Source organism: Choloepus didactylus, chromosome 7 (assembly GCF_015220235.1).
Source record: "Choloepus didactylus isolate mChoDid1 chromosome 7, mChoDid1.pri, whole genome shotgun sequence".
In the NCBI taxonomy this organism is placed as follows: domain Eukaryota; kingdom Metazoa; phylum Chordata; class Mammalia; order Pilosa; family Megalonychidae; genus Choloepus; species Choloepus didactylus.
In genome coordinates this window covers 99365045-99387417 of record NC_051313.1, presented here as the reverse complement: position 1 = coordinate 99387417, position 22373 = coordinate 99365045, and the positions used below count along the sequence as shown (strand labels likewise).

At 38.1% G+C, this 22373-nt stretch overlaps 1 protein-coding gene across 9 annotated transcripts in view; it reads right to left on the bottom strand.

Annotated features, from left to right (window-relative positions):
• Positions 1-22373, bottom strand: part of PKHD1 (PKHD1 ciliary IPT domain containing fibrocystin/polyductin) — a 473530-nt gene that overhangs the window by 212501 nt on the left and 238656 nt on the right. For all 9 annotated transcript variants that reach the window (XR_005217861.1, XM_037842918.1, XM_037842911.1 and 6 more), the window contains 2 exons: positions 20471-20536; positions 15344-15472 (listed from right to left, as the gene is read on the bottom strand). Coding sequence is in view for 8 of the 9 variants with exons in the window: in XM_037842918.1 (XP_037698846.1) it covers positions 15344-15472; positions 20471-20536 (195 nt within the window). In the remaining variant the exon portion in view is untranslated. The remainder of the gene's footprint in view (positions 1-15343; positions 15473-20470; positions 20537-22373) is intronic.

Here is a 22373-nt window from a genome sequence, read left to right as displayed (position 1 = left end):
CTAGGTTCCCTACCAGCTCAATTACCCTATATATTTGTTTTATACACATATTAATATGAACTTCATATAAGCAAATCCATGTAAAGATATCTCAAAATAAAACAAATAAATTACTAGATAATTATTCAGTTCATCAAAGGACTCCATATTGCAAAGATTTTTGCAGTAAGAGTCCTTTAAATATTTTTTAATTATTTTATATGTGAAATAATTATATTCAATATTTCAAAAATAAACTGTTTGGGGAGGTCTTTGGGAATCTCAGCTCCTTGGAGCCTGAGATCCTGATTTTTCTTTCTCGTGGGAAGGAGGACTTAAAACCCTTTACCATCAAGCAGGTTCACTGAGGTCTATGGTCCCCACTAAGAAACTGCCTAAAAGGAAGGAGAATCATAGAGTACCTAAGATCCTTTGTTTCAGATCATATTTTTGTTTGTTTTTATTTGATAATAACACTGATTAAAGTGTCTTTGCCAAAAGTACCTCTTTAAAAACCATGTTTGCCTGTTCTCTCCCATGAAAGCTTAAAGATGAGCTTCCTCATTCATGTTTTTAAGAGGGTAAAAGAAAGTTTTTACTGTTGTCCCTTTGGAATTTTCATTTGTGTCATGAAAGAAACAAAGTAGTTAAAATATTTATCCTCCATCCCTCCCATCATCCTGTCACACCTCTCCTCCCCAAGAAGAGGTTTCTGGTACTGGTCATGCATGTAAAGATTTGGCCACAGGTTACAACCCTAACATGGCTGGTTGTTCACCCCATTTCAAAGCAAGCAATTCCAGATCAGGGCCCACTTACTTCTTGGAAGAAGCACCACCTTCAGGCACAGCAGGCAGTGCAATAAGACCAAGTATTACTGGTAGTAAAGAATGAAGCGGAGGCGGGGCAAGATGGCAGACTGGTGAGCTGTATGTTTTAGTTACTCCTCCAGGAAAGTAGGTAAAAAGCCAGGAACTGCGTGGACTGGACACCACAGAGCAATCTGTCTTTGGGCATACTTCATACAACACTCATGAAAACGTGGAACTGCTGAGATCAGCGAAATCTGTAAGTTTTTGCGGCCAGGGGACCCGCGCCCCTCCCTGCCAGGCTCAGTCCCGGGGGAGGAGGGGCTGTCAGCTCCGGGAAGGAGAAGGGAGAATTGCAGTGGCTGCTCTTATCGGAAACTCATTCTACTGATTCAAACTCCAACCATAGATAGACTGAGACCAGACACCAGAGACTCTGAGAGCAGCCAGCCCAGCAGAGAGGAGACAGACATAGAAAAAAAACAACACGAAAAACTCCAAAATAAAAGCAGAGGATTTTTCGAGTTCTGGTGAACACAGAAAGGGGAAGGGCGGAGATCAGGCCTTGAGGCGCATATGCAAATCCCGAAGCAAAGCTGATCTCTCTGCCCTGTGGACCTTTCCTTAATGGCCCTGGTTGCTTTGTCTATTAGCATTTCAATAACCCATTAGATCTCTGAGGAGGGCCGTTTTTTTTTTTTTTTTTTTTTTTAAATCCTTTTTGCTTTTTCTAAAACAATTACTCTAAGAAGCTCAATACAGAAAGCTTCAAAGAATTGAAATTTGGGCACGTCAAGTCAAGAGCAGAACTAAGAGAGCTCTGAGACAAAAGGCAATATTCCAGTGGTTGAGAAAATTCACTAAACAACACAACTTCCCAAGAAAAGGGGGGTGTCTGCTCACAGCCACCATCCTGGTGGACAGGAAACACTCCTGCCCATCGCCAGCCCCATAGCCCAGAGCTGCCCCAGACAACCCAGTGTGACGGAAGTGCTTCAAATAACAGGCAAACACCACAAAACTGGGCGTGGACATTAGCCTTCCCTGCAACCTCAGCTGAATGTCCCAGAGCTGGGAAGGGGGAGCAGTGTGAATTAACAGAGCCCCATTCAGCCATCATTTGAGCAGACTGGGAGCCTCCCAACACAGCCCAGCAGCCCAGAACTGCCCTGGGGGGACGGCACTCACCTGTGACATAGCACAGTCATCCCTCAACAGAGGACCCGGGGTGCACAGCCTGGAAGAGGGGCCCACTTGCAAGTCTCAGGAGCCATACGCCAATACCAAAGACTTGTGGGTCAGTGGCAGAGACAAACTGTGGCAGGACTGAACTGAAGGATTAGACTATTGCAGCAGCTTTAAAACTCTAGGATCATCAGGGAGATTTGATTGTTAGGGCCACCCCCCCTCCCCGACTGCCCAGAAACACGCCCCACATACAGGGCAGGCAACACCAACTACACACGCAAGCTTGGTACACCAATTGGGCCCCACAAGACTCACTCCCCCACTCACCAAAAAGGCTAAGCAGGGGAGATCTGGCTTGTGGAGAACAGGTGGCGCGTGGACGCCACCTGCTGGTTAGTTAGAGAAAGTGTACTCCACGAAGCTGTAGATCTGATAAATTAGAGATAAGGACTTCAACTGGTCTACAAACCCTAAAAGAACCCTATCAAGTTCAGCAAATGCCACGAGGCCAAAAACAACAGAAAATTATAAAGCATATGAAAAAACCAGACGATATGGATAACCCAAGCCCAAGCACCCAAATCAAAAGACCAGAAGAGATACAGCACCTAGAACAGCTACTCAAAGAACTAAAGATGAACAATGAGACCCTAGTACGGGATATGAAGGAAATCAAGAAGACCCTAGAAGAGCATAAAGAAGACATTGCAAGACTAAATAAAAAAATGGATGATCTTATGGAAATTAAAGAAACTGTTGACCAAATTAAAAAGATTCTGGACACTCATAGTACAAGACTAGAGGAAGTTGAACAACGAATCAGTGACCTGGAAGATGACAGAATGGAAAATGAAAGCATAAAAGAAAGAATGGGGAAAAAAATTGAAAAACTCGAAATGGACCTCAGGGATATGATAGATAATATGAAACGTCCGAATATAAGACTCATTGGTGTCCCAGAAGGGGAAGAAAAGGGTAAAGGTCTAGGAAGAGTATTCAAAGAAATTGTTGGGGAAAACTTCCCAAATCTTCTAAACAACATAAATACACAAATCATAAATGCTCAGCGAACTCCAAATAGAATAAATCCAAAAAAACCCACTCCGAGACATATACTGATCACACTGTCAAACACAGAAGAGAAGGAGCAAGTTCTGAAAGCAGCAAGAGAAAAGCAATTCACCACATACAAAGGAAACAGCATAAGACTAAGTAGTGACTACTCAGCAGCCACCATGGAGGCAAGAAGGCAGTGGCACGATATATTTAAAATTCTGAGTGAGAGGAATTTCCAGCCAAGAATACTTTATCCAGCAAAGCTCTCCTTCAAATTTGAGGGAGAGCTTAAATTTTTCACAGACAAAGAAATGCTGAGAGAATTTGCTAACAAGAGACCTGCCCTACTGGAGATACTAAAGGGAGCCCTACAGACAGAGAAACAAAGACAGGACAGAGAGACTTGGAGAAAGGTTCAGTACTAAAGAGATTCGGTATGGGTACAATAAAGGATATTAATAGAGAGAGGGAAAAATATGGCAAACATAATCCAAAGGATAAGATGGCCGATTCAAGAAATGCCTTCACGGTTTTAACGTTGAATGTAAATGGATTAAACTCCCCAATTAAAAGATATAGATTCGCAGAATGGATCAAAAAAAATGAACCATCAATATGTTGCATACAAGAGACTCATCTTAGACACAGGGACACAAAGAAACTGAAAGTGAAAGGATGGAAAAAAATATTTCATGCAAGCTACAGCCAAAAGAAAGCAGGTGTAGCAATATTAATCTCAGATAAAATAGACTTCAAATGCAGGGATGTTTTGAGAGACAAAGAAGGCCACTACATACTAATAAAAGGGGCAATTCAGCAAGAAGAAATAACAATCGTAAATGTCTATGCACCCAATCAAGGTGCCACAAAATACATGAGAGAAACATTGGCAAAACTAAAGGAAGCAATTGATGTTTCCACAATAATTGTGGGAGACTTCAACACATCACTCTCTCCTATAGATAGATCAACCAGACAGAAGACCAATAAGGAAATTGAAAACCTAAACAATCTGATAAATGAATTAGATTTAACAGACATCTACAGGACATTACATCCCAAATCACCAGGATACACATACTTTTCTAGTGCTCACGGAACTTTCTCCAGAATAGATCATATGCTGGGACATAAAACAAGCCTCAATAAATTTAAAAAGATTGAAATTATTCAAAGCACATTCTCTGACCACAATGGAATACAATTAGAAGTCAATAACCATCAGAGACTTAGAAAATTCACAAATACCTGGAGGTTAAACAACACACTCCTAAACAATCAGTGGGTTAAAGAAGAAATAGCAAGAGAAATTGCTAAATATATAGAGACGAATGAAAATGAGAACACAACATACCAAAACCTATGGGATGCAGCAAAAGCAGTGCTAAGGGGGAAATTTATAGCACTAAACGCATATATTAAAAAGGAAGAAAGAGCCAAAATCAAAGAACTAATGGATCAACTGAAGAAGCTAGAAAATGAACAGCAAACCAATCCTAAACCAAGTACAAGAAAAGAAATAACAAGGATTAAAGCAGAAATAAATGACATAGAGAACAAAAAAACAATAGAAAGGATAAATATCACCAAAAGTTGGTTCTTTGAGAAGATCAACAAGATTGACAAGCCCCTAGCTAGACTGACAAAATCAAAAAGAGAGAAGACCCATATAAACAAAATAATGAATGAAAAAGGTAACATAACTGCAGATCCTGAAGAAATTAAAAAAATTATAAGAGGATATTATGAACAACTGTATGGCAACAAACTGGATAATGTAGAAGAAATGGACAATTTCCTGGAAACATATGAACAACCTAGACTGACCAGAGAAGAAATAGAAGACCTCAACCAACCCATCACAAGCAAAGAGATCCAATCAGTCATCAAAAATCTTCCCACAAATAAATGCCCAGGGCCAGATGGCTTCACAGGGGAATTCTACCAAACTTTCCAGAAAGAACTGACACCAATCTTACTCAAACTCTTTCAAAACATTGAAAAAAATGGAACACTACCTAACTCATTTTATGAAACTAACATCAATCTAATACCAAAACCAGGCAAAGATGCTACAAAAAAGGAAAACTACCGGCCAATCTCCCTAATGAATATAGATGCAAAAATCCTCAACAAAATACTTGCAAATCGAATCCAAAGACACATTAAAAAAATCATACACCATGACCAAGTGGGGTTCATTCCAGGCATGCAAGGATGGTTCAACATAAGAAAATCAATCAATGTATTACAACACATTAACAAGTCAAAAGGGAAAAATCAATTGATCATCTCAATAGATGCTGAAAAAGCATTTGACAAAATCCAACATCCCTTTTTGATAAAAACACTTCAAAAGGTAGGAATTGAAGGAAACTTCCTCAACATCATAAAGAGCATATATGAAAAACCCACAGCCAGCATAGTACTCAATGGTGAGAGACTGAAAGCCTTCCCTCTAAGATCAGGAACAAGACAAGGATGCCCGCTGTCACCACTGTTATTCAACATTGTGCTGGAAGTGCTAGCCAGGGCAATCCGGCAAGACAAAGAAATAAAAGGCATCCAAATTGGAAAAGAAGAAGTAAAACTGTCATTGTTTGCAGATGATATGATCTTATATCTAGAAAACCCTGAGAAATCGACGATACACCTACTAGAGCTAATAAACAAATTTAGCAAAGTAGCGGGATACAAGATTAATGCACATAAGTCAGTAATGTTTCTATATGCTAGAAATGAACAAACTGAAGAGACACTCAAGAAAAAGATACCATTTTCAATAGCAACTAAAAAAATCAAGTACCTAGGAATAAACTTAACCAAAGATGTAAAAGACCTATACAAAGAAAACTACATAACTCTACTAAAAGAAATAGAAGGGGACCTTAAAAGATGGAAAAATATTCCATGTTCATGGATAGGAAGGCTAAATGTCATTAAGATGTCAATTCTACCCAAACTCATCTACAGATTCAATGCAATCCCAATCAAAATTCCAACAACCTACTTTGCAGACTTGGAAAAGCTAGTTATCAAATTTATTTGGAAAGGGAAGATGCCTCGAATTGCTAAAGACACTCTAAAAAAGAAAAACGAAGTGGGAGGACTTACACTCCCTGACTTTGAAGCTTATTATAAAGCCACAGTTGCCAAAACAGCATGGTACTGGCACAAAGATAGACATATAGATCAATGGAATCGAATTGAGAATTCAGAGATAGACCCTCAGATCTATGGCCGACTGATCTTTGATAAGGCCCCCAAAGTCACCGAACTGAGCCATAATGGTCTTTTCAACAAATGGGGCTGGGAGAGTTGGATATCCATATCCAAAAGAATGAAAGAGGACCCCTACCTCACCCCCTACACAAAAATTAACTCAAAATGGACCAAAGATCTCAATATAAAAGAAAGTACCATAAAACTCCTAGAAGATAATGTAGGAAAACATCTTCAAGACCTTGTATTAGGAGGCCACTTCCTAGACTTTACACCCAAAGCACAAGCAACAAAAGAGAAAATAGATAAATGGGAACTCCTCAAGCTTAGAAGTTTCTGCACCTCAAAGGAATTTCTCAAAAAGGTAAAGAGGCAGCCAACTCAATGGGAAAAAATTTTTGGAAACCATGTATCTGACAAAAGACTGATATCTTGCATATACAAAGAAATCCTACAACTCAATGACAATAGTACAGACAGCCCAATTATAAAATGGGCAAAAGATATGAAAAGACAGTTCTCTGAAGAGGAAATACAAATGGCCAAGAAACACATGAAAAAATGTTCAGCTTCACTAGCTATTAGAGAGATGCAAATTAAGACCACAATGAGATACCATCTAACACCGGTTAGAATGGCTGCCATTAAACAAACAGGAAACTACAAATGCTGGAGGGGATGTGGAGAAAATGGAACTCTTATTCATTGTTGGTGGGACTGTATAATGGTTCAGCCACTCTGGAAGTCAGTCTGGCAGTTCCTTAGAAAACTAGATATAGAGCTACCATTCGATCCAGCGATTGCACTTCTCGGTATATACCCGGAAGATCGGAAAGCAGTGACACGAACAGATATCTGCACGCCAATGTTCATAGCAGCATTATTCACAATTGCCAAGAGATGGAAACAACCCAAATGTCCTTCAACAGATGAGTGGATAAATAAAATGTGGTATATACACACGATGGAATACTACGCGGCAGTAAGAAGGAACGATCTGGTGAAACATATGACAACATGGATGAACCTTGAAGACATAATGCTGAGCGAAATAAGCCAGGCACAAAAAGAGAAATATTATATGCTACCACTAATGTGAACTTTGAAAAATGTAAAACAAATGGTTTATAATGTAGAATGTAGGGGAACTAGCAGTAGAGAGCAATTAAGGAAGGGGGAACAATAATCCAAGAAGAACAGATAAGCTATTTAACGTTCTTGGGATGCCCAGAAATGACTATGGTCTGTTAATTTCTGATGGATGTAGTAGGAACAAGTTCACTGAAATGTTGCTATATTATGTAACTTTCTTGGGGTAAAGTAGGAACATGTTGGAAGTTAAGCAGTTATCTTAGGTTAGTTGTCTTTTTCTTACTCCCTTGTTATGGTCTCTTTGAAATGTTCTTTTATTGTATGTTTGTTTTCTTTTTAACTTTTTTTTTCATACAGTTGATTTAAAAAAGAAGGGAAAGTTAAAAAAAAAAAAAAAAGAAAAAGAAAAAAGACAAACAAGGGAAAAAAAAAAAAAAAAAAGATGTAGTGCCCCCTTGAGGAGCCTGTGGAGAATGCAGGGGTATTTGCCTACCCCACCTTCATGGTTGCTAACATGACCACAGACATAGGGGACTGGTGGTTTGATGGGTTGAGCCCTCTACCATAAGTTTTACCCTTGGGAAGACGGTTGCTGCAAAGGAGAGGCTAGGCCTCCCTGTATTTGTGCCTAAGAGTCTCCTCCTGAATGCCTCTTTGTTGCTCAGATGTGGCCCTCTCTCTCTGGCTAAGCCAACTTGAAAGGTGAAATCACTGCCCTCCCCCCTACGTGGGATCAGACACCCAGGGAAGTGAATCTCCCTGGCAACGTGGAATATGACTCCCGGGGAGGAATGTAGACCCGGCATCGTGGGATGGAGAACATCTTCTTGACCAAAAGGGGGATGTGAAGGGAAATGAAATAAGCTTCAGTGGCAGAGAGATTCCAAAACGAGCCGAGAGATCACTCTGGTGGGCACTCTTACGCACACTTTAGACAACCTTTTTTAGGTTCTAAAGAATTGGGGTAGCTGGTGGTGGATACCTGAAACTATTAAACTACAACCCAGAACACATGAATCTCGAAGACAGTTGTATAAAAATGTAGCTTATGAGGGGTGACAGTGGGATTGGGAATGCCATAAGGACCAAACTCCACTTTGACTAGTTTATGGATGGATGTGTAGAAAAGTAGGGGAAGCAAACAAACAGACAAAGGTACCCAGTGTTCTTTTTTACTTCAATTGCTCTTTTTCACTCTAATTATTATTCTTGTTATTTTTGTGTGTGTGCTAATGAAGGTGTCAGGGATTGATTTAGGTGATGAATGTACAACTATGTAATGGTACTGTAAACAACCGAAAGTACAATTTGTTTTGTATGACTGCGTGGTATGTGAATATATCTAAATAAAATTTTTTTTAAAAAAAAAAAAAAAAAAAAAAAAAAAAAGAAGAATGAAGCTACTAAAATCCTTTGACCAGCCTATCTCCTAGAATTCTACAGTTTCTGTCTCATATAAGCCAACAGAATCTAAATAAAGTCTTCCCAGAGAGAGAAGACAGCACAAAGTTAGCAGGCCCTACAACACTCAAATCTTTTGAATTAAGTCAGGTGCATCTGTTTTTAATTACACACATACATACACATACACATATAAACAATGGTGGTTATAGATAGCTGCTCCTTCCTTTGAGAGGTGGAGCCTGATTTCCCTCTTCTGATTCTGGGCTGACATCAGTAGTTTGCTTGAACAATAGAATGAGATGGCCATGATATTCTGGGGCTGCTAAGAATAGCTCAGAAGGCACACAGCTTCTATCCAGGTCTCTTGACTCCTCACTCTTGGGGCATTACTCTTAGAATGCTCCTTCTTACAAAACAGATGCCGTGCTGTGAGAAAGCCCAGGCAGCTCCAAGAGAGAAACCTATGTGTAGAGGAACCGTAGAGGAACCGAGGCCACTAGCTTACTGCCCTGGCTGAACTCCTAGCCTATAACCAGCATCAACAGCCAGACCTGTGAGTGAGCCATCTTGGCCTGAGCAGATAAATTGAGCCTTTAGATGACTGCAGCAGAGCTACCATCTGACTGCAATGCATGAAAAACCCAACAAGAAGAGTCTGGCATAGAACTTCCATACAAATTTTTGAGCAAAATAAAATGAGTGTTTTAAGCTATTGAGTTTCTTGTTGGTTCGTCAGAACACCTCCCCCCCCCCAACTGTCACCATTCTGCTGCCATGCATTATAAAAACGACCCCAGAAATCCAAGCCCCAAGTTTCTTCCCCTCCCACTTGTTAGCAACCCAGAATAAGTAGAGTGGTGGTCTACAGGACTTTTCCAACCCATCCAAATGGTACAAGACTGAAATTCTGAGAAATAATCAAGCTTAGAAACAACAGTAAGATTTATAATATTTGGTTGCTAATAGGTACTCCAGACCCAAATCTCTATTTATGTGTATCTCATTCTAAATTAGATATGATCTCAGATAAGAAAAGTGTCAAGTCAATAATTCTGTAATCACAACATTTTGTAGAAATTCCTCTCTCTCAAATTTATTTTCTGATTTACAGTCATCTTGCCACATATCACCAACACTAATGCCTTGCAACTTAACAAGGAAATGTGTTAAATATCACCATAACTGAACATCACATGGCTTTGAAGAGCCTCTCTGCAACTTAAAGCACCCGAGTATTGAAAATCAGAAAAAACAGAAATTTGTTCTATAATAAAAGAAAAGCAGTATGCTTTCATTCATCTCTTCAAACAAGGACAGTTCAAAGTAATACTGAAAATGAAACAGTGAATGAAACACCATGAAAAAAAAGCCACACTTGAGGCTACATGATATCATATCTGCACCCTTCAAAACAGAATCCTATCATTTGGAATTTTAACACATTTTCCTCCCATTAAGCCTGCCTTGTGTAAAAAAGGGTGTCATCTTGCCTAGGCTGAAACTCCTTCAGAGAAAGTACTGGAAGCATTTTATACAAATCCTCTCAGGTCAGTTCAGGACAAAATATGGAGTAGAAGCTAGTGGGATCATGTCACCAATTGACTAGCTAGCTGTGTTTGATGAAGGTTTGAGATTTGTAGTATTAGCAAAATGGACATGATTCCTACCCCATAAAATGTCTAGAATACATTTAAATCAATTGTACCAATATTTAGAAGGCAAATATGGTCAAGATATACTTCCTTGAGTGAAGTAAAGTTATCATAAACTAAACAACAAGAGCAAATTCTTCATGATTATCTCAGCTTATTCCATATAATATCATAGAGAAAAAAATTACAGCTCTTTCAAAATTCAATGTCTATAAAGACAGAACACCTCAAAGGAATATGAGACCATACTTAAGATAGTGGTATCTTTTTATTAGTACAATAAAATTCTATTTTTATAGAATAGGATGGGTCTGAGGTCATGCCATAAAATTGATTTTCCAGAAAATGGAAATAGGCAATTTACCCTAAGAATTTTATTGAAAAATTATGCTATTCTATTTGAATAATGATGGGAATGTTCTACACATTTCCTTTATTAATGAATTAAAATATACAAAACACCATAAAATTATATTAGAGGTTCAAAAGTATCACTTAAATCTTCTTTACCAGTCACTTTCATTTTGTAAAATCAGCAGTTCCATTAAAATCGTATTATGTAAAAATGGGTTTTTACTGTAATAATAGTTATTACCTATTTAGCTTCCAAGGATATTGTGAAAATTAAATAATAAGCCATGGAAAGCAAATACAAAGTGCTGCTAATACCAAAGGCCATGAGGGGCAGCCGGATGGAAAAATGAAGGAAAAGAATATCTGATACATTAACAATCACTGCCTTCATCTGTAATTCCATTTCCACCAATGTTCTATGCAGAAATCATGGATGCTGATGTTGTCTCATTTAATCCTCAAAACAGTATGATGTCTTAATTTAGACCTCCTCTTACAGGTGAGGATCAGAAGGATTTAAAATTTGTCCAATGTCACACCACTGGTAAATGTCAGAAACCAAATGCAAACCCATGTTTAACTTCATCAACAGCCTGTCTTATGTCCCCTAATGTACTATTCCCTCCCCTGTATGCCTCCTAACTACCCCCCAAATTCTTTCCTCATCTTTCAAAGTACACTTCTAATGCTTATTCCTCCCCGAAGTCATCTCCCCTCTGTTCACCTGAGACACTTAGATTCAAAACACATTCTGCCTCTTATTATGGCTATTTACTGTACTATTATGTATTATTTATTTTATTAAAGTATTAGGTCACCAACTATGGAGGTCAGGGCTGTATCTTATTTGCTTTTTGGATCCCCAGGTCATGAGCACCTGGTACAGTGCCTTGAACATCATGAGTGTTTGGTAAATATTTGTTAAACTGAAATGGAAAGCCGTGTTATTTTGTATTACAACTGCATTTGGTATAAGATGCAAAGCAAATGCTTTTACCAATGGCTCTTCACCTCTTTTGGGAAGTTTATGTACCAAATGAGGATGTGAGAAGATTGAATTCCTCAGGTAGAGTATCTGACAAATAGTGGGCACTTGTGCTGGTTTGGATGTATTATGTCCCCCCAAATGCCATTATCTTTGATGCAATCTTGTGTGGGCAGGAAACGTATTGGTGTTGACTGAATTGGAGACTTTTGATTGGATGTTTCTGTGGAGATGTGATCACTCAATTGAAGGACAGATCTTTCACTGGATAAATTCCATGGAGGTGTGGCCCCACCCATTCAACATGGGCCTTAATTAGTTTACTGGAGCACTACATAAGCTCAGACAGAAGGAGTGAGCTTGCTACAGCCAAGAGGGACGCTTTGAGGAACGCACAGGAGCTGACAGAGGAACTGTAGTTTACAGAGACATTTTGAAGACAGCCGTTGAAAGCAGACTCTTGCTCCAGAGAAGCTAAGAGAGGACGCCCCGAGAGCAAACAAGAGTGCCGTTTTGAAGAGGAGCTACGGCTTAGAGAGGAACGTCCTGGGAGAAAGCCATTTAGAAACCAGAACTTGGAGCTGACGCCAGCCACATGCCTTCCCAGCTAACAGGTTTTCCAGACACCATCGGCCATCCTCCAGTGAAGGTACCCCACTGCTGATGCATTACTTGCACACTTTATGGCCTTAAGACTGTAACTGTGTAACCAAATAAACCCCCTTTATAAAAGCCAATTCATTTCTGGTGTTTTGCATTCCAGCAGCATTAGCAAACTAGAACAGAACTCAATAAGTAGTAGCTTTTTGTTTTTTAACTCTAAGTGAAGGGAATAACTGAACAGTAAGCAGAGAAGTGTAAATTCAATATAATGTGTAGCCTGATTTGGATGGAGTACGGAGGATAAGTTTAAAAAGAAAATAAATACTGTAAAGAGAAGTGTGGAATCAAACTGAGTTCTTTTCCCAGGTTCTTTACTTAATAGCAAGTTACTTAATCTCTCTGTGTCTGATATTCGTCATCTGTAAAAAATAGGAATAATAATAGGATTCACACATAGGATGGTTATGAGAATTAAATGAAAAATCCAAGTAAAGTACTTAGGACAAGGCCTGGCACACACCAAAGCATTCAAATTATAAATACTACTACAATCACCAATGTCATCATGATCATCATCATCAAAATCATTTCATCACTCAAAGTGGAATTCATTCAAAGGATAAGACATTCTTCTCCAAGGACCTGTAAATTCTTATCATTGTAATGTGTCAAAACCAAAGATGTATTCCTGGAATTAAATTATGGATGGATGCACTGAGGCTGTACACTTCATTCAAGAAACACTTATTCAGTGATTATTTTGGCCAGACACAGATGAGCAAACGTACTGGAGTCAAAGACGACTTGGAATGAAAGGACTGAGGAGGACCAGGAAGAGGTCAAGAGTGCAGAAAGAGACAAAACCACAAGTAGAAACAGAAGGTAGATTCAAACCAAAGTTCCATCAGAAGTAAAAATATCAGTAAGAGTTTGGCAAAGATCAGAAGGGAAAATCAGCCAGAGAGCTTCTGCACATGACCCCAAACTGAACAGAATAATGAATTAAAATTCTGACTGCTAGCGTTTGAAGAGGGCTTGTTAGAGAAGAGGCAAGAGGCAACAAGAAGAAAGCAATGATTCCATGATTCCACTTAATATATATAACATATCTATTTTCACTCATCTATCTTTCCATTTGAAAACAAAAATGATGAACAATAACTGTACTATTGAAAAATCTTAACATCTCTGATTCTCCAATAACACTGAAGGACCAGTTGAGAGAGAACTTATACTTCCAATTCCTGTGCCCCCCACACTTTTTCCAAGCACACTAATTTGTGCTATTTAAGAGCAGCTTAACGGAGAATTCCAACCCATCTTATGAACTGACCATGAACAAAGGAATGGATAATGAAGAATGCCAGGGGCTCCTGGGAGCCGCGGCACATAGCAGATACAGCAAGCTGCAGTGCCAAGCGAATTAGCTAAGATTGCTCCTCACTCAGCATAAAAGCACCAAAGGATACTGAAAAGTTGGCAACCTCCAAAGGCTTCTCTTGCTTCCTGCATGGGGTGGGAGAAACAGCTTGCTTAGTGGGAAAAACCACAGCCCAGGGCCAATCCGCTGGCTAGACTCATCAAAGAGATGGCTGAGACAGAATAGATTTTTCCTTTCCGTATAAAAATGACTCATGAGCTTGTTTATTCAAAAAGTCATACCATGCATTAGGAGAGGTGGATGATGTGGGAACTGGATGATAAAAATAGTTCAAGTTCATATTGACCAGCCCCCCTCTCTCTGTATGTACAGTTAGATTGGACACGTCACCAAGACCCAGAAGATGGGCCTTATATGACTGGCTTCCTTTTCCACTGTAAATAAAGCAGACAACGCAAGTACTCTCTTTTAGTTTGCTCTGACTCCTTTTAGAGAAGGAATGTACTTTAGTGGTTAAGAATAAGGATTCGGAGCCAGACTACCTGGGTTCAAATCCTGACTGCCAAATTGTACACTGAGTGATCCTGGGCAAATTAGTTAACTGCCCTGGGCCTCTGTTTCTCTGTCTATAAAAGTGGGGATAACAATATTACTTACATCACAAGGTTTCTGTGTGGATTAAATTACTTAATACATGGAGAACCAGTTTCCAGCACATGGTTAGTTCTAAATAAATATTTGATGTTATTATTGTTATTAGCTCACAGATGGCCAAATGTTCTTTTTCCATTGCAGTCCTTCTTTTATTCAGTATTCCCTTAAGAGATTCAGATCAAACCATAAATGCAGTTAGGTCTTTAGGAGGAAATATATTTCTTTTATGAAAAACATTTTCTGTTGAGCCAAGTAGATTTTTCTGAAAGTTTTAAGAACTGTCTCTTAAGGAAGAAGGATTTTATAAGGATAGTTGTACATTTTGTGTGTCTGATAAATCATGTTTCTAGATCTAAAGTTCTAGGTAGATGGATGGAAGATAGACAAGTGGATACATAACTGGATATAGATAGGTGGATAGGTAGATATATTAGATATAGGTAGATGATAGATTGATATAGATAGATGATAGACAGCTATAGATACATGATAGTTTTTTCTATTTTATTAATCTGTTCCTCGTCTAGAATCTTTGAAAAATCATGGCAACAGAAGAACTTATTTGTCATTTTTCTCAGTCCTATAAATAAAAGATTTACAAAGGCAAAAGATAAGGAGGCATTTGAAAATTGCTTCCTTCCATATCCTCTGTCTTTCAAACATAGGACATTAGAACTTGCTGTGCATCCAGTAAGTGGATTATTCTAATTCCTTTGGCATGCTGACCAACTATTCCACCTTAATGAAGAGAAGGCTGGACAATTTTCTTTTTGGATTTCACTGGTCTGTGAAACTTGTCTCCTATATTAACACATAAAAAAGAGGTTTGTAGAAAGAAATGTCTACTTCTTTCCATATTCTTTACTGTGTTGTAAAGTTCATTTAACGAAAGATAATTCCCAGTCAGATTGGTTCTGGTGCAGTCTACCTGTGGTCATTTGATTTCACGTGTTGTATTACTCACTGGGTAAAATCAGGACATCATCCCCAGGGCCCGGGATAGTATGGTTGTGTCCTCCCCAGCTCTCTTCAACACCTTGCCAAGTTTCAGGAAGAGACCATTTTAAAGTTGATTCAGATGCAGAGGTAGAAGCTGGAAGACAAAAGGGAAATAGTAAGGATAATATGAAAGTTTGATTCACTATAATAACTTCTAAATTCTATCCTTACTTTCACGTTGATGATTACATCTTTACCTACCAAAGTAGCTGCCTTTCAATATTTTATAAACTTTCATAAAAATCATTTATGAAGTAGAAAGCAAGTAATTATTCAATCCTGAGATTACCTCCACTTCAAGGAAATAATATGTTCGACTTTTGTTATCAAGCATTTGTGTTTTATCTTATTATAATACTACATATGCTTATTGTATAATATTTGGAAAATGCAAAAGAGAAAGAAAAAGAAAACTAATAATTGCCCATAATCTTAATACCTAGAGATAATGACCACTAACATTTTATTGCATTTCCTGCCAGAATTTTTCAGCATTTTCATATAATTGAGATTATATCATATATGCAATTTTGCATGCAGTTCTTTCTTGCTTAACTTAGCAGTTTTTCACATGCATCTTCTAATGTCATTAAAACTCTTTGCAAACATAATTTTATGGCTACATAATATTCTATCATGTAAAAAGTCCATAAATTATTTAATCCCTAATGTTTGGCACTTTATTTTTAATTATAAATAATGTGCTGTCAAATGTATTTATACAAATCTACCAATAATCCTGACTATCTTCTTACAATAGATTTTTAACAATGAAATTACTGAGTCAAAGGGTACTATTCTCTCATGGCTCTTAATACATATTAAAAGCAGGGTAAGAGTTGCAACAACTCTCATTGTAATAACTTCTACACAGTTCATGTATTCCAACTAGTTTTTATTAATTCTGCCTCTGATGATCAAATGGTGTTTTCTTTTCACTGCCATCCATCGGAAAATGAAACCTAAATCTAATGTGGACTTCCCAGTATCACATTGTGCACAACAGCATGCCGAGCTGTACCCATTTGTTCTTTTCTGGGATACAATTGGTAGTATAGAATCAGAAAGGCAGAGAGATTGTCTCAGAAGAGAGGACTGACAAGCCTAGAGGATAGGGGATATCATCCATTACTTTCTAACTTCACAAGCATAAATAATGAGCACCTTCTTTATCAGAACTGTCTTAAATAGGGTAGAGATACAAAATAATAATAATAATAATATGACACCCTTGTCCCCAAGGAGCTAATAGTGTTGTATAAGCAAATACTGGAAGTACAGAGACCTGTACGGGCTTTTAGAGGGTTCTCTTAAATGGTACTTGAGAAGGAGAGGCAGTGAGACTTTGCCAAGGGAGGCGTCCTGGAGGAGCTGCATTTTAAAAGCTTGGGTGTTAAACAGGTAATGTGGAGTTTGTGGTGAGGGCATGGCAGGAGGTTTGCACTCCAGAGGAGCATGAGCAAAGGGAAGAAATGGAAGAGTAAGTGGAGGAACTATAGCAGTTTGGTGCTGCTGAGCCTTAGAGTTGGAAGGAGGTAAGTGAAAAGGCTGGAGAAATAATTAGAGGTCAGAGTCTGGAGGATGACCCCTGGGCTTCCAGTGTGGGTTGATGAATCCAGTTGGGACCATGTAGAATCTGGGGTTTCTATGAGGCCTCCAGGTAGAAATATGAAGGAAGCAGTGGTTGATTATGAGTCTGAAGGATGGAAGAGAACACTGATCTGGAGAGATGGATTTTGGCATCATCAACCAAGAGGTCATATCTGAAACTATCAGGATGGTTGTGATAGCTCCAGGGAATGACAAAGTAATAATAGAAAATGCCTCAGGTCAGAACCCTAGGAAACACCCAGTTGTTTTGTCTACCAGAACCACACTCCCTAGCAGTTATGGTCTATGTAGGGCTACCAGATAAAACCATATGATTGAGATCAAACAGAATTGTAGGCAATTTAATGAGCGCAAAATATACCCACACCATGAGAATCAGGCAATGTCTTGGAAAAAACCTCACTCAGAAAAAGGCTTTTCTTACATTTTGTAAATTCTAAAACTATAATACCTTCTTAAATTTCCAATTTTGCCCCTTCTCAATATTATACCCTAAATATCCTGCTAGGGACAGGGTCTGGGGAATCTGTTCTTGCTGACCACTACTAACGCCACAAAGGCCAAAAACAGATGTTTCCTGATGCTTTACTTCCAGTAAAATTTCAAATGGGCAATGCCAAACTCTTTAAAACCTTTGCTAAACCTGAAAAACCCTTAATTACTTTAAGTTTTATCAAAAATAGTAGAAACAAGCATTCTTCACTTTTCTCACCTTCACGCTTGTTTACAGGAGGTGCAAATGTCTTTAACTAGATAAACTAGACCTTAAGGTAGCTCTTCTAACTGCATTCCTTGGGAGTGAAAGGTACTCGAGAATTTTGTTATATACAAATTTGATAATTCTCCACCATCCTGCTTTAAGAAAACAGCACCTAATGTGAGGGAGGAAATACATTTCACCTTCTTTCAGAGTTATCAAATACAGTTAATTTTCTGCTCCTGTATAACTTATTTTAAATATAAAAGCATGGGTAGAGGAAAAGAAATCCCAAGAGTTAAAGAAGAAATGGTCAGAGACAGAGAGGGAATGCTGGGAAGTTAAGAAATAGAGCGTGTCCAAAGGGCAGAGTGATCTTGTTAATAGCAGAGTCCCAATAAGAGAGGAAATAAGAAATGGCTATTGAATTTGGCAATCAGGACATTGGTGACCCCAGCAAGAGCGATCCCAGTACAGTGGTCTTGGGGGAAACCATATTGCAGTGGTTTGAGGAAGTGAGGAAGAGAAGACATTGGGTCATATCCTCCAAAAAGCTCATTGATGGATGGCCAGCTTTTAAGATTTGAGGCCCCCAGTTTTTGATCTGCCTTCCCAACCTTTAGATAAATTAGACATTTTGAAACTGGGGTCCATGAATTCCAGTCAGGACCAACATTTGTGATGACACCTCACCCTGCTTCCCTGTACAAATTCATTGCTCATAGCAGCCAAAATCTGAAGTTGCCTTGCACTTGGGATCTGAGCTAAATATTTTCCTCTCTTCCTTCACTCTTAATCCACCACAGCTTTTTATGGCTCTGCGTCAAGAGGAAACTAGTCTTTCCAAGAGTTTGGAGGTGAGATATCAGCTAGAGGGGGACTCAGTATTAAAAAATTGTTTTGTTTTGTTTTGTTTAATTGGGAGGCACTAAATAGGAACCAGTAAAAAAGGACTGGTTAACCATACAATTCAAAGAATGGTTCATGGAAGGGGCAAAGTTCTGAAGATGCTGGGAAAGATGGGTGGACATTAAACAGGAGAAGGGTTTTCTGATTCTCAGAGATCAGAGGAAAGGTCACAAAATTAGGTATGTGGCAAATTTAGAGAGAATACCTGATGGTCTGAATATTCTTCTGTGACTGTAGATGCTATTTGCAATTACTCCTTGCTAAAAAAACAACATTGTTGAAAGAAGGTTCTTCAGAAATATTTTTATCTCCTCCAAAGTAGGTTGCTTCACCAATGATCCCCTATTACATCTTTCATGAAGTGTTACGGACACTGAGAGGAAACCAATAAAATCATAATGCTGGAGAAGTATAAAAGCCCTGCATTGTGGTCTTCAGAAACCTGGGCACCATCTTGATTAAATTAGTGTAAATCCTTACCCTGAGCCCACTAAGTATCTATATATGAGAATTGGGCAATTTTCCAAAGCCATATTAATATTTGAAATTTATTCCTTATGGATGGTAATTTACTAATTCTGTTAACTCTCTGGTTTTGGATAGTTTTCCACATTACTCTAGGAATATTGGCTATATATAATCAATTTTAGTCTAACTAGTACATTAACATATGCCAAAAAGTTAATTTAAATACCTTAGAAACTACATAGCTTAGCAGAAAGAACACTGGACTGAGTTGAGAAACCAGGGCTCTAATCCAGGCTCAATCACTGACTACTGAGGGAGTAGGTTAAACTGTTTAATCTCTAAACCTCTATGTCCTCATTTGTAAAATGAGACAATTGGATAAGACGGTCTGTGAAGTCCTTTTCCTTGTTAAAATTTCACAAGTCTATGAAGCATAATATACTCAATATATTGGTAACAATTATTGTAAAGGAAATTTATTAATTGATTGGTTAGTTATTTGATTAACATCCTCAGGAAAACTCTTAGACTCAACAAAGTCAAAGACGTCTCCATGTTGCTCACCATTGTATCCCTCACACCTTACGGAAGAAACACTCAATAAACAACACATTTTGAGTCACTGTAAACGGAAAAAGGAACAAAGGACAGGGGACATTAAGAGAAATAGTTATGAAAACAAACCTAATATCATGTTCTTCATCATCCAATAAGCATTGACTAGTTTACAATTTTAGTTCAGTAATTCTGCTTCATATACTTATTCATTTAAATGGAGGAATTTGATCACTTACAATGAGCATGGACTCTGCTCTACCATAATGTCAAAGTACCAATGAAAATCAAAGGAAAAGTGAGCCTTTGAAAAGATGTAACTAGTTAAATTGACTTAGGATAAACAAAAATGAAGAAGTACATGAGAGGGTGCTTATGAGACACTTCATCTTTGAGAATTTGGCTTTTTTTAGTTAGAAAGACTTCACAGAATCTTCTTACATTTTAGAGGATTTGTTTACTCTGATTTTCTGAAATTACCAGGAACAATTAAAGTTTTGAGATATCCCGAAATTTTCTTTCCATTTAGTGGGTGTCTAATGGCCCATCTGCAGATCTGGACTCTCCTATTTGCACATATAGTCCATAATCTATAAAATGTGCTTCCTTACATATTTCTATTCTTACTTTCCATTGTTTTAAAGAATAAGTGTGTCCTTCTTATATCTTTATTTGACATGCAGACATATATTTAAGTTACAGGGGTGACACAGTAGAGAGTATTGTCAGGCATAAAATCAGTAGGGATGATGCCTGCCTGTTTGTAAATAAGATGTGGAGAAAGAATTTGGAGAAGTATTGAAGGACATTCTTTTTGTACCATGTTTTTCTATTTGGTGGGTTAGCACTTACCTGAAATAGTTGGGGGCACACCTTCCTGCACCTGGAGAGTCACTTGAACTTGACCTTCACCTGAAACTGAATACGAAAAGCCACAGATTGAATATGATGCAAAGATCAATTTAAGATAAAAAATATTCACGTGAGAAAGTTAGCGTTATGCTATATCCCCCTTTCAAAGTTTCAAAATAAAAAAAATGAAGTCCTTGTCAATCTAACAATCTAATAATTGATTTTCAACCTTTTTGATTTTGATTGCTTTTATTTAATTAAACTTAACTGCAATGAGGTCTCTAAGAGAATTGGCACATAAATAATTAGAAAAACAAAAACAAAAACCTTTAGCCATATGTTCTTTGGAGGACAATCATGGCCAGCAGGGCACACCTCGTATCCCATTTCCTCTCCATCCTTTTGCAGGCTCAGCTTTTAGAATTCATGTGTTTTTCACCAACGGAGTTCAGATCACCCATGAAATGTATTTCCTTTACCTTTATCCAAACAAATTGTCCTTTTAATGAAGGCGTTTCTCCACCCCCCTTTCTCCTCCTATCTTCCAAACCAACTGAACACATTTAAAAGGCCTGGGGTTCATTAATTTTAAGTGTTCAATAAATTAGTGGAAATAATCAAAAGGCCTGATTCTTTCTGATAATGACAATTTGATGTCAGTATAAACCAGTAGATTAAGCTGGGAACATATGCTGCTTTGCCAAGAGAGGCTGCTATAATTAAATAGTGAATGTATCTACAAGGTGCTCTCATGCCTGATTAATTAGTAATCAGGTACACGAACTCCACTTTTCAGTAACACCTTGTCTCTTATTGGTTAATTACCTTTCTGCCTTATCAGAAGTCCTGTGGACCAGCACATCCCACCACTGGAGGGCCCAATGCTGCTGGAGCTTGGGGACTCAGGGCCTCAGCCAACCCCCACACTCTCCATTTGCCTTTTCCTGGGATCATTCTATCTGATTACAAAGTGTCTCAGAACATTACAAAGAAAATAATCACCAAAGGGATCGATGATGAGACTTCTTGAGGTTCCTTTTATGCAGGCATCTCCTATTGGTTTCACTACTCTCATTTTCAATTTTTCCCATTATAAAATGCTTTTCTACTTATACTGTGGACATCTTGAGACCACATACAAAGGCCACTATGCCCTTTACATATTCTACTTTTATCTTCAATTCCAAGATGTCACTCACAATGTTCTTTTATCCTATTACATATTTCACCCACCTTTTGACTTAAAAAAAAACACGGCCACCAGTCAAACATCTCGTTTTTTCTATAAGGTCTACTTATCCACTTCTGCTTTACACTGATCTCTGCAGTTCCTAAGGTTGAAGAGCAGTTCTAAATCCACACTGTGATAATTATCCCAAATTGGTTCTCAATTTAGTTAATATTAATTGAACATCAACTGTGAATTTAGGATTGCATCAATAGTTAATCCAATAGATAGCTTTGTCTCCAAATCTTTGAGTGCAGAGTCCATATTGGACTTTTCTGTGTACCTTATGACAGTAGATATTACTGGACATGTAGCTTTTCATGGCTCAATTTAGAAATACTAAATTTTTAATCCTCTACTCTGGATACTCAATACTTAACTGACAATTTAAACACATTCTGACAACTCTCCTAGAGGCAGGAGATAACCCCTGTAGAGGAGTGAAAAAGCAAGACAAAAAAAGAGTTAGGTTTAATCAAAAGAAAAAGAAAATGGAAGAGACGACATCTAAAACTATGCAAAAGACTAAAACAATAGCATATAATTCTATAAAGAAACCAGATATTGTAATAGGATCACACTCTAAGCAAGGTAAAACTAGGAAAAAATCCAGGACACATTTGGAAAGGAAAATCAGATCATTTAAAGGTGTTATAAAAATCAATCTTGTTAATA